The following is a 13256-nucleotide window of genomic DNA, read 5'->3' as shown; positions in this document are numbered from 1 at the left end:
TATCTTATCAAAAAGAATGAGTAAAATTTTCCACTGTTTAAGTTTTCATATCTGAATAAAACTGCCTTTTTCTTTAGCAATAGTATGTGTTCTTTTGTACCTAGTTTATAATTTAGTGCTTCAGTACCCTCTTTTACAGAGCTTTTCAAGTTCACTCTCGTTTCCATAATAAAGTCCTTACCTTTGAAGGGAAAGGTAAAGCAAAACTCTTGAGGGGGAAAAAATCCAAAATCTAACCAAAGGAAGTCACAACAAGCATTCTATAATATAAACAGACAGTATCCACACAGTTTATTTCTCACAGTCTCCTGACAAATGAACATTATTCAAGAACATACTGTATACACAGATAAGAAGAAACATACAAAATGTCATAAATGATGCACAACGAAACCCAGCAGTATAAAAGAATGCATGTGAGCCCTTGCTCACTGCGCAGACGAATTTAATCACTTGTTTAAATAGTAATAAAAATACAATCTTTTATGGATCTTGTGCAGACTACAAAAGGGGGAGTTATTACCATATATATGATCTTTATATTAGGCAGTTTTCTTTGATGAGTTGTACTGACAACTCCAAATACAGAGGCAGAAGGCTGTGTACTTTAAAGGAATTAATGTTGTGAATTAAAGACTTTACACAGTTACTACCACTGGCACTTTTCACCATAGTTTGTACACATCACATGATCATCTTATATAACATTACATTTAAAAAATATATCTGAGTGACCATTCTATAACATTCACACACCATGAGCTGGTTAAGGAAGCGATGTGGCCGCTGCCTCCTGTAGTGCTTCGTGTTGGTAAGGACAGTTCATTGTGGTTAAAAGAAATTAGATATCAATATGGTTAAGCAGCTCCAATTTACTAACAGCCGCCAGGGACCACCTCTGGAGGGGTGGGGGAACGGAGTTCTTTTAAAGTGTATATTCTAGAAGCAAACACCTTCATTGGTTAAAATTTTGTCTAAAGAAGTCAGTTTCTGTGCTGAAGACTATTTTCACAAAACTGAAAGCTACTAAACTGTTTTAATATAAATACTTCGTCTTCTCATTGTCGTATTTATGACCAAGTTCTTGAAACCTTTGGAACTGACTCACGTTTTAATGTGTGCTCTCATTTCCATCTCACCTATGTAAGTGCCACCTCAGAGACTGGAAGGTGGGGGTGAGAGACTCACCAAGGAAACCCTTTGCTCACCAGGAATGTTCAGCTGCTGAGCAGCCATCTGGAGCCACACGGTGCAGAGCTGGACTGGACGAGAACACTCAGGAAGCTGTCATGCTGTGAGTGTCATTCAGGGAAAGCAGAGAACCTTTCCAAACTGTGCACATAACTCACAATGAGACCATTGCTATGTGTTGAAGAGGACTAGCATACGGTGTTCTCTCCCATGTCATCTGTTGGCTGGAAAGTAGTTTGGGTCAAGGTAATTATAACTGGTGCCCTGGGACACACAGTAGTCTCTGTCTAAAAATGTCTCTGACCTATACACAGGTTCTAACTGGTGATCTTCTTTGTGAATATCTGTTTCATGTAGGCTGTAAAGAAAAACACACATGCACACACATTATTACATGCATTTTAATCTAGATATTCCAGAACTTCCTCACAGCTCAACTGGGTTAAACCCATTAATCTCTCCAAATCTCTAATGGAAAGTTATACTTAAGAAATATTATAATTAAGGAAAACTTCTTCATCGCCTTAGAACAATAAAATTTAATCCAGCAGATGTGATTTTCTAAGTAGTCTGGGAAGCAAATTCACTAGTACTGAAAGCTCTAGTCAAAATTGAAGATGTACAATGTAGAAAACACTTACCAGTCTGAACAAGAATCACAGAAATCCAAAGACATTCCTGGAGGACAATCCTGGCAATGCCACCGAATACCCTGGATAGGCTCTATGCCACAGTTATCACACTGTCAGAGATTCAGAGAAAAAAGGCATCAAGCTACATTATTCCACAACCTTTTCTCTGCTGGAAAACTCGTGGTATGCACACCAACATCCTCTCCCCCTCCCCACGCACTGGACAGCGATACAATTTCTAGCATGGACTGAAATTCCACCCACTTAAGACCAAGTGCAGGTGGACAAGAGGGGCATTATAAGAAACTAACTTTAATATGGTGTGTTTTAATTTATTCTTTAAAATTTTAAATAAACTACCTACAAACTTGGCTGTGTGGTTGATTAGTAATTATTCATCACCAGGGTACAATGACTGTGATCACAAACCACTCCCTTAACACTGCGGTTCAACTTTACAATTATGTCACAGAACCATTTAACACACTATTGTACCTAAATTACCAGGCAAACTCAAAATCCTCTCCAAACTCTCATTTTACTGAATTCCTCTCCAAGCCCGCAGGCTCCTATGGCCAATGACCATCTGAAGGGAAGGAAGGCCAGGCTCCTTCTTCATGTGGTGCCTGTGGAAGACCTCAGTGTGTTCTGTGCTATTTGAGAAATCAAAGTAAATGTCATTTCTAGTTTCTTTGATCATCAGGCCACCCAGAATGGCCGACTGGCCAACAAGCCACAACTGGGTCTTGTGGCAAAATTATGAGAAGTGAAGTTTCCTCTGAAAGGTCAGAGCTGTCAATTTGGAAAATCCCTAGAAAAAAGGCAGGGTCACTGAAGGATCAAGAGGGAAAATGCTTTTATACAGCCTAGCTAATGGCTAGGCCAGAAAACCAGAGGTATAAAAATCTCGTTTTAAATTTCAGTGTGTCAGTCATAGCATACATCAGTATTTTCATGTATACCACTACAGCAAGTTGATAGTTCATGGTCTCATTATCACCTCCTCCAGTCCCATCCAGTAGTCAATTCTAATGCCTAAAGTGTTCTCAAATCTGTCAATCTTTATTCCACAGCCACCAGGCAAATTCAAGAAATTCTCATCTCTTATAAATTACTGAAAGAAAAATCCCCAACTAAGGACAGAATTATCTTTTTCTCCTTCACTTTCCCAAATTACATAAATAACATACATACATGAATACATTATTGTTAAAAATAAAATTTAACAACACAGTATTCAGAAATTAAGAGTTATCCACTCTAAACCCACTGCCTTTGTAAAGATGATCAATACTAATGGTTTAAGAATGACCTTTCTGAAATGCAAATTTCATATTACCAACAGTTCCACAATCCTTTAGAACAATTTAAATTCCTTACCAAGATTTCCCTGGCACCTCAATAGCCTCTCACTATTCCCCAATATGCAATCTAGTCGTACTCAACCATTTCACTTTTTCTAAATTCCCCGAGATGATGACAAATATGTGATACCTTAATCAATAAAGTAATTTAAAAAAAAAAAAAGAGGAGGAGGAGGAGGAGGAGGAGGAGGAGGAGAAGGAGGAGAAGAAGAAGGAGAAAAAAGAAACAGAGTAAGAAAGAAACTGAGTCTGTCTTATTTACTGTTGAATCTCCTAGCATTTAGCCTAGTGCCTGAAGCATAATTGGGTATTTCAAAATTTTGTGGAATGCTAAATGTATTTCTACTAGTGTCTGAAAAAGTAACAAAAATAATTGGATGTGAAAGAAAACAAATTTCTGATTCATGAACAGCAGCAAAAAAAGGGAAACAGTTCCATGGGTGCATGGATAAAAAAAATATCACACACACACACACACACACACACACACACACACACACACACGAGTATTGTTCAGTCATAATGCAGAAGAAAATTCTGTCATTTGTGACAACATGGATGAAACTAGAAGACATTAGGCAAACTGAAATAAGCCAGACAGTGAAAGGCAAATGCTGTATAATCTCACTGATAGGTGGAAACTCAAACAGTCAAACTCAGAGAAGAGAGAACAGGGGTGGGGGATGGGAACAGGAAAAGTGGTACAATGTTGGTCAAAGGACACAAACCTTCAATTATAAGACAAATAAGTTCTGAAAAACTAATGTACAGCATAGTTAATAATTATAAATTATTTGCTAAGAGAGTATATCTTGTGTGTCATCACCACACACAAAAAATGGTTAACTATTTGAGACGATACAACTTTTACTTATCAATTACATCTCAGTAAAACTGGAAGGTAAAGAGAAATAGGTAGACAAAAACTTATTTCACATTTTACCTCAAAGTACAGAAACCTGTATGTTTGCCATTGGCACACTACTTTGTGTAAATAACAGGTTGAGAACTAAACTTACTTTTACCTGTATGCTTAGAAGTTGTGGCGTTTAAAACTCCGAAGCCATCTTAAATATCTCTATCACCCTTTCAAAAATTAATTAAATAGTAAGAGTAAGTAGAATTTACCTTAAAGCCCAAGTGTTGTACAAATCCACTTTCAGCTTGCATTTGCTGAAGTTTCTGCTTCTTTAACTTTTTAAACTGTAATAGTTCCTTATATTCAGGTAAATTCCTGTACATAATAGGAATACTTTCTTCATCCTATTGAAATCACAAAACATAAAATAAAAAATGTTAGTCTGGCTGAGACTGGTTTGGCTCAATGGATAGAGCGTCGGCTTGGGGATTGAAAGGTCCCGGGTTCGATTCCGGTCAAGGGCATGTACCTTGGTTGCGGGCATATCCCCAGTAGGGGGTATGCAAGAGGCGGCTGATTGATGACTCTCTCTCATCGATGTTTCTAGCTCTCTATCTCTCTCCCTTCCTCTCTGTACAAAATCAATAAAATATATTTTAAAAAATATTTTTTAAAAAATGTTAGTCTGATAATTAAAATGATAATTGTAAGAAATAGTGACACAGAGTATTTCTATCAACAAGATTTTTCACTTCTAGGGTACCTTTCCTTTTAGAAAACTAGTACAGAAAACAGTGTTTTCTATTAGCAATATTTCAGACTAAAACTTTCAGAGGGCTTCTTACTGCATCCTACTGAACTCTGGTGTGCTGCCTCATAGGGAGGCACCAGGAGAGCAGGGCATGGCTGCCACCTTGTCACACACTAATGCAGGCGTCACATCCCAACACACTGGTAGCTACCTGACAGCCCGGATAACCTACTTCTCCCTGACCAGCGAAACCTCCTCTACTTTAATCTAACAGATTTTATGCTTCCTCAGGTAAATATGACATTTTCTTAACAGCAAGCAAACCAATCTCTGCTTTGCTTTCTGCTCTGTACTCCCAATGATCAAGGCAGTACATTCATCTTACTCAAGGGGATGAAATAAGGTACAAAGATGATTTAAAATAGAGTATAAAAGAAATGAGTAATAAAAACTATATAAAAATATGAAGTTGAAGTTGATAGGTGAGTCAGTGTTTCTTATCCTCCCAATTTATTTGTGCTCTGTCACCCAGAGCCCATTTCTTTCCTTTGCTACCTCATGACTGATCCATGGTCACCAATTTCCACATGTACCTAAAAGCATACCCAATTCACCAACACCCTCATGTTTCATCAATTACTGGTCCTGACCAGACAACCCGTGTCCCTCTCTTCCCTCCTTCTCTCCATGTTAGGTATTATTAAACTACAATGTGTATTTCACATCAAGAAAACTGGCTTTTATAGAAATTATAACAGTTGCCCAAGGTCAAGTAGCTTGCAGTCTGATGAATTTGAACCTGATTTATCTGATTCTATAATTCCTCACACATTTAGCAGCTAAAGCCTACATAAAAGAGTTACCCTTAATTTTTCACTGTCTCATATCTAATGTAACAAATCTTGTCACTACTTAACACTTTCTAATCTCTCTCTCAAACTGGTTCTCTATAGTACCTACTCCCCCCTCTACTCCCTCCATTACTTAACATCTCTGAAATGGCTTCCTGGCTGTCTACAGCAGTGGTTCTCAACCTTTGTAATACCACTATCCTTTAATACAGTTCCCATGTTGTGGTGACCCCCAAACATAAAATTATTTTCGTTGCTACTTCATAACTGTAATTTTGCTACTGTTAACAAATTATAATGTAAATATCTGTTTTCTGATGGTCTTAGGCTCTACAGCAGCGGTTCTCAACCTGGAAAACCGCTAGCTGGGTCGCCTAAGACCATCAGAAAACACAGTTATTAAAGGAACTATATAAAAGGGTCATGGCATTAGAAAGGTTGAGAACCACTGGACTACAGCATCAGGTCCAAAGTATGTAGCTGGATAAAAGATTCTCTACAATCTCACACTTCATCTACCTTATCTCCCACTCTCTTTCATCCATTTCAAATTCTTGTCAAACATATTAAAATAGCTACTGCCTTCCTATGTCACCACTAAGACAATTTAAGTAATCTAGTAAATAGTTAACACTAATAAATATGTGATCTAAATTATGTAGTAAAAAAATCTTATAACAAAATTTATTGAATGCAGATATTTTAAACAAATACAAAGAGTACAAACTGCTAAATATGTGTGAGGGTGTGTGCATGTGCATTATAGACTATTATTCAGCCTTAAAAAAGAAAATTATGACACATTACAAGATAAATGAAACTTGAAGACATTACACTAAGTGATATAAGATCTATAGTAAGAACAAATCTCCACCTGTGAAATTGTTCAATTTATGAATTTATGAATTTAATTTTAATCACCACCATACAAACACCGTCTTTATAGGGTTTGGAGCTATCAGTGGTTTCAGGCACCCACTGCGGGAAAAAGGGATGTCTTAGAATATATCCTCGGAGGATAAGAGGGGACCAGGGATGGCTATCTTAAAATAATCAACCAAACAAAATTTAAGCCTACTATATTATATTTTGCCAATATTCTCAAAACATAATTCTTTTGAATATCCTGCCACCTCTCCTGGCCTGACTAAATTTTATTCATCCTTCAACTGCCAGCTTGACTGTCACTTTCTCCGGTCTCCCACTTAAACTCCCAATCTAAATTAAGAACCTCTTAAAAATAATTATGCTAGCAGCTATTTTTGAAGCAATTTTTAACTTTAAATTTATTGTTGTAATAATACACTTATCTTCTCTCACGAGACTAAAGTCTATAAGAGCAAAGATCAAAGATATTTTGTTTATTTAACTGAACTTAGCAGAGCCTAACATATATTAAGTGTGAATAGACATTTCTCAAATAAATAATTTTAATATCCACAAAGTATAAAATTAAATATACTTTCCTCAAGATCTGGAACTAATAGTAGCAACCCCAACTGGCCCTCCCCAGGAGGGGCCATGCCACGCCCACACTATAGGCCAGGAGCTTTGGGGATGGGGCACCTAAGCCTACCTTCCCTGGCCATAGGGTCTTGGGTCCCTGCTCTCTCACCCAGGTTTGGTTCCTCCCAGGGCCCCCCACTTGGAAATAAAGATGGGAACAGAATGGGGGAGGAGGGGCAGAAAGCCCTTCTTTAGCTGCCCTGAAGTCAGGGCCTCATCCCCCTAGAGTCTAGAGAGTCAGAGGTAGGAGGTCGAAACTCCAGGGGCTGGCTTTTGTAAAACTGATTTTACTTTAATTTTTATTATGGTTTCAGTTTTTCCATAAAGGAGCCAAACCATTTTTAAAATTACATACAAACGGCATGTCTTAAGATATGACAGATATAAGCTGTTTTCAAATGGTAAGTTTTAAAAAAAAATTTGAAGAATAGGCATTTTGCCTGGCCAGTGTTGCTTAGTGGTTAAGTGTAGACCCATAAACCAAGAGGTCATTGGTTAAGATTCCTGGTCAGGGTACATGCCTGGGTTTTGGGCTCAATCCCCTGCAGAAGGCAGCCAATTGATGTTTCTCTAATCACTGTTTTTATCTCTCTATCTCTCTTCTTTACTCTCTCTAAAAAATAAATAAAAAGATTTTTTTTTTTTTTTTTTTTTTTTTTTAAGAATAGGGCCCCACCCTAACTGGTTTGGCTCAGTGGATAGAGTGTTGGCCTACAAACTGAAGGGTCCCGGGTTTGATTCCAGTCAAGGGCATATGCTTAGGTTGCAGGCTTAATCCCCAGTATGGGGCATGTAGGAGGCAATTGATCAATGATTCTCTCTTTATCACTGATGTTTCTATCTCTCCCTCTCCCTTCCTCTCTGAAATAAATAGAAATATATATTTTTAAAAATAAGCATTTTATAATAGTTTGATACCGAAGTATACAATCGGTATTTAATCTAGAAACAGACAATATAGAGACTTACTTTTATTTGCTGATTTGTCATAAAAATCTCCTTTTCCAATTATTACATACTAGAGGCCCAGTGCATGAAATTTGTGCACAGGAAGGGGAGGAGGGGGGAGTCCCTCAGCCCCGCCTGCACCCTCTCCAATCCAGGACCCTGTGGGGGGATGTCCAAATGCCTCTCAAAATTGGGACCGCTGACTCCTAACTGCTCACCTGATTGCCTGCCTGCCTGATTGCCCCTAACCACCACTGCCTGCCTGCCTGCCCGATCGCCCCTAACTGCTCTCCTGCTAGCCTTTTCGCCCCTAACCACCTCTGGCTTGCTCTGAACCCAGGACCCAGGTCCAGGATTCCCTCCTCTAGCCAGTTGTAGCACCAGGGACCCGGGCTTCCCTCCCTCTGGCCGGCCACAGGAACCCAGGACCTGGGCCAGCTTCGCCCAGCCCAACCGCAGCCACAGGGGACCCTGGGCAGGCGGCTTTGCCCAGGCCTCAGCTGCAGGTGCTGGCACCCGGGACCGTGTGTTGGGCGGCTTCTCCCTCTCCTGGGCCCCAGCCCCAGCCCCAGCTGCTGGCATCTGGGACCATGGGGTGGGCGGCTTGTCTGTCTTCCGGGCAGCAGCCTGGCTGGTCCCCATTCCTCTCTCCCCAGTGTTGAGTGTCTGAGCCATTGTGGCATTACTGCGTGACTACCATTTGCATATTAGCTCTTTATTATATAGGATAGATGGTAGTGTTAGTAGTATATTCTGAGACTACTGTGAGCTGTGTAAGACAAAGAAAATGAGTATTATTATATTGATGTTTTTGATAAATGGGGTTTTCAAAATGGGAGAAAGAAGATAATATTTTAAGATTAACAAGGGAAAGTAAAATTCCCATAGTGAAGTTGTATTTGAAATAAAAATATAAACTTATGATGTGTTTTATCCTTGAACAAAAATATAGTTCCCAGCTCTTGCCACTAAACAGGCCTAGAAAAAATGATCAACCAAGTAACAAATAACATTTATGGAGTCAGGATATAGTTTACTAATACTATTTCCCAATAAAACAAAACAGTATATTTCCTACCCTAGGCCTGGGGTAGGAAACATACAAAAAGAGCCCAGAACTTCCTTATCATACCAGACAATAAGGAAGTTATTAAAGACTACTAGAGTCTTGTCAAAAGAATTCAAAATCCAACTTCAATAAGTTACAACTATCAATGGACCAAAACATATTAAATATATTTAAGTCCAACAATTTTTCAGAATATAAAATTTTAAAAATCTCAGTCATTTTTGGAAGATATTAGAGAAAAAACTCAGTATTTTAAAAACAAAATAAAGGGAAGAACTAAGCAGTGGTCTGAGCTGTTCTAAAATTATCAAGTGTTCATGGTGGTGGCCAGGATTAGATTTATTTCAAAGTATTTTTTTTCAAATTACTAAAGTAATAAGTGCTTACTATAATAAGCAAAGAGTAAAGGTATCCATAAATTTTTTTTAAATTAATGCTCCTTCTAACCTACTCCCCTGCCCTCAAATAACCAGTGTGATCAGTTTTTGTGTCTCTTTCTACTTCCCCTACTCTCCCTCAGCAGCTATACTGCCTTTTCCTGTATGTAGGATAATCAAATAAAGGAGAAAAGAAAGGAATATCATTGTTTTGTAACATTTAATGAATTAATGAATCTAGGCAAAAAGCAATGGCTGTGTCAAAAAGAAAAAAAAAAGAGATGATCAAACGGATGAAAGTACAAATGAAATAGTCCTGCCCACCTTAATAAATCTGAGTCTGACCAACTAGCTAGACCTATAAATTTACTGGAAATTCAGGGAACAGAGAAAACAGGTTAAATGACACTAGGAAGATGTAAACAATAAAATCCACACAAGATAAATTCTACAAGATAAATTACCCAGTTTTTCACCAAAAACAAGTAAGAAAATGTAAGAAAGAAAAAAGGAGGGGGAAGGGAGGACTTATTGCAATTTATGATTAGGAAAATGTGAACTGAATGTATATTTGATCAGATAAAGAATTACCTCTACAATCATATTGAAACTGTATAATGTCTAGAACTTTGTCTGAAATATTTGTGAAAAAGTTGGAATGGGTAGGAAGTATAGATAAAAACAAGATTGTCATAAATTGAAATTATTGAAGTTAGATGATGCGTGAATATGGATTATCCTCTTGTATTTCATTTATTTTAAAAAATTAAACACATTGTAATAATAGACCCTTAAATTTGATTTGTTAATTTAAAAAGAAGAAGAAGAAGAAGAAGAAGAAGAAGAAGAAGAAGAAGAAGAAGAAAGAAAGAAACCCTCATTCTAGAAAAGAAGAAGAAGAAGAAGAAGAAGAAGAAGAAGAAGAAGAAGAAGAAGAAAGAAGAAAGAAGAAAGAAGAAAGAAGAAAGAAGAAAGAAGAAAGAAGAAAGAAGAAAGAAGAAAGAAGAAAGAAGAAAGAAGAAAGAAGAAAGAAGAAAGAAGAAAGAAGAAAGAAGAAAGAAGAAAGAAGAAGAAGAAGAAGAAGGAAGGAAGGAAGGAAGGAAGGAAGGAAGGAAGGAAGGAAGGAAGAAAGAAAGAAAGAAAGAAAGAAACCCTCATTCTCCAAGGAGCAGGAATAATGAGAAAATCCTGGTGTGCTTATTTGGGCCCTAATCTGTACAGTGCATAGACAAATATACATCTGTAGTAAAAACAGATAACTTACTGATGCCTCCTCGATAGTGGTGCTCATGTGGCTATGAAAACAAGATCGGTCATCATCTTCATCCATATACACTGGTGGTTCATGGGAAGTCATAAAAGTGGAAGGTTTAAAGAGATGCTTATTAAGAGGGTGCTGTCGTCTGCTTGTTGAAGACTACATGAGAAAACAAATGTTTAATTGCAACAGTGGAAAATCATTAAAATAATCAAGACAAAAATATAAATGTTACTTCCTACAAGTCTATTAGAAGGGTTTTAATTCTATTTATTTATTTATTTATTTACTTACTTACTTATTTATTTGCTATTGTTCTTAATCCTCACCCAAGATGTTTTTCCACTGATTTTTAGAGAGAGTGGAAGGGAGAAGGAGAAACAAACAGAGAGACATATCAATTAGGTGTCTCCCCTGTGCCTGGTCCAGGGCCAGGGATAGAGCCTGCAACCGAGGTGCGTGCCCTTGACTAGAATCAAATCTGGGATCCAACAGTCTGAGGGCCAATGCTCTATCCACTGAGCCAAACCAGCCATAGCTCACTTCTATCATTCATCACACTCCTATGCAGCTGCTTTTCCTACATTATCTGGATTTTTAAAGCACAATTAACCTTTAACACATTAAGCGCCCTGTCAGTCACTGGTGACTGACACTATACCTTCCATCCTGAAGACAAAACAGGCTGGGCACTTAACGTGTTAAAAAACAAAGAAGAGACACAGAGGGCGAGTACCCAAACAATGGGACCACGTTCTCATTATCTAGCTTTACATCTGTATCCCCAGTATTTATCACATTCCTGACACTCAAATGCTAAACTGAACTCCTTTTACACTCCTCATAGAAGATCAGGGAAGATGAAGTAGCCTTAGCCAGATATAAAACTATCAAGTAAAAGAAAAATTTCCACAACATGGTGAATGTCTGAAAATGGTACCTAACACTGACTGACTGCTTACTTTATGCCAAGCTCACTTAATCCTTACCCCATTCCTATAAAGCTGTTATTACCACCTCTAATTTAAGATCAAGAAATGGAGGCATGGAGAGGTTAAGCTGCTTGCAAAGGTGTTGAAGGAGATAATGGTAGAACCAGTATCACAACCCACATCTAAGACTAACTTAGAAACTAGCCATAAAAATTAGAGCAGTTAAGTTGAATGTTGGCTATCAAGGTTCCAACATTCCAAAGTTATAGGATGAATTCTATATATATCTAATATAGGTAATGTTAATATTTAAGGGAAAAGAAAATCCAGAATATTTAAAACAATTGATATATTAAAGAAAGCTTCCAAAGCTTGGTAACAAGAATAAAAACAAAACATATAGCTTCAATTAAAAAAAAGGGCAACAGCATTAAATGGTCTTAGCTTCTCTTTATATGAAGGATGGCAGTAGTGGAGGGGGGGAAGTACCAGGATGATTTACTAAGGGAATGAAATTAGGCCATTCTGTGCTTTATTTTTTGTAATTAAAGCAAAACAACAACCACAACCCTGGATATAATTTGGTGCGATGTGCTATGTAGGAGAGGGACAGTAGCTTTTTTGATGTGGAGACAACCAGAGAACAACTTGAGATCAGATCTGGCTTGAGATCAGAATCAGAGGATCAGTGGTTCCCATATTTAACAGTAATGTGAATAGACAATCTACTCAACATATTGTAAGACCTAGTTGTCTCATCTATAAAAAGATTGTACAGTAGTACCTGACCCAGAGCATTCAATCATGAGAATAACAGCTAGCTACTAACACCATTATCAGTAAAGTGAAGGTGACATTATCTACACTTCTAGAATAACAGTGAGGATCAAATAAAATATCTTAAACATTTCTATTCTTGGATTTAAGTAGCATATCTAAAAACTGGAAATTGATTGTGTTTATTAAAGTGTCAAACATCCTAAAAACTTTAACATCACAAAGGCCTTTCTGACACATTCAATTTAAAATATTTCAAGCAGCACTCATTCACATAAGCTAACCTACTCCAAAGAAAATAATGAACAAACATCATTAAAGCTCTCTCAATTAAAATGAGTAGCAATCATGGATTCCTGCCCTGTGTTTATGCTCAATATAACAAAATGCTTAGAATAAGTGAACTTTTAAAAATAAAACAACCCCATTCTAATAAATGTATACATCTTTACATAGCACTTCTGACTTTGATGAGTTTAATCTATAATCTAAGATTTATTTTCATCTATTTTCTTCTTACCTTTTTGGAGTATATATATAAGTTTGGTGTTCTGCCTGGGACTGGAATGCCAGCTTTAGTTAGTTTTATGAAATACTTCTGCACTCGGCTGGCAACCTAAGAAAACATGACAATCCATTGAACATAGTGTATTGATATGCTATACCCGAATAGTTTTTGGTCCAATTTCAAATGTATTATTCATCTAAGTGTATATGCTTTTTATTAAAACTGAAGTCTCT

The 13256-nt window shown here is 37.4% G+C and overlaps 1 protein-coding gene across 9 annotated transcripts in view; it reads right to left on the bottom strand.

Moving 5' to 3' along the window:
* Positions 1-246: 246 nt before the first annotated feature.
* Positions 247-13256, bottom strand: part of ZZZ3 (zinc finger ZZ-type containing 3) — an 88818-nt gene continuing 75808 nt past the window's right edge. For all 9 annotated transcript variants that reach the window (XM_084872138.1, XM_084872134.1, XM_084872139.1 and 6 more), the window contains 5 exons: positions 13036-13131; positions 10813-10965; positions 4316-4450; positions 1833-1933; positions 247-1549 (listed from right to left, as the gene is read on the bottom strand). In XM_084872138.1, coding sequence (XP_084728264.1) covers positions 1405-1549; positions 1833-1933; positions 4316-4450; positions 10813-10965; positions 13036-13131 — 630 coding nt within the window. In that variant the 3' untranslated portion in view covers positions 247-1404. The remainder of the gene's footprint in view (positions 1550-1832; positions 1934-4315; positions 4451-10812; positions 10966-13035; positions 13132-13256) is intronic.

The sequence above is a fragment of the Pipistrellus hanaki genome, assembly GCF_964339955.1.
Source record: "Pipistrellus hanaki genome assembly, chromosome: 2".
NCBI lineage: Eukaryota > Metazoa > Chordata > Mammalia > Chiroptera > Vespertilionidae > Pipistrellus > Pipistrellus hanaki.
The sequence above is the reverse complement of the archived record's forward strand: the minus strand, read 5'-3'. Positions and strand labels throughout refer to the sequence as shown.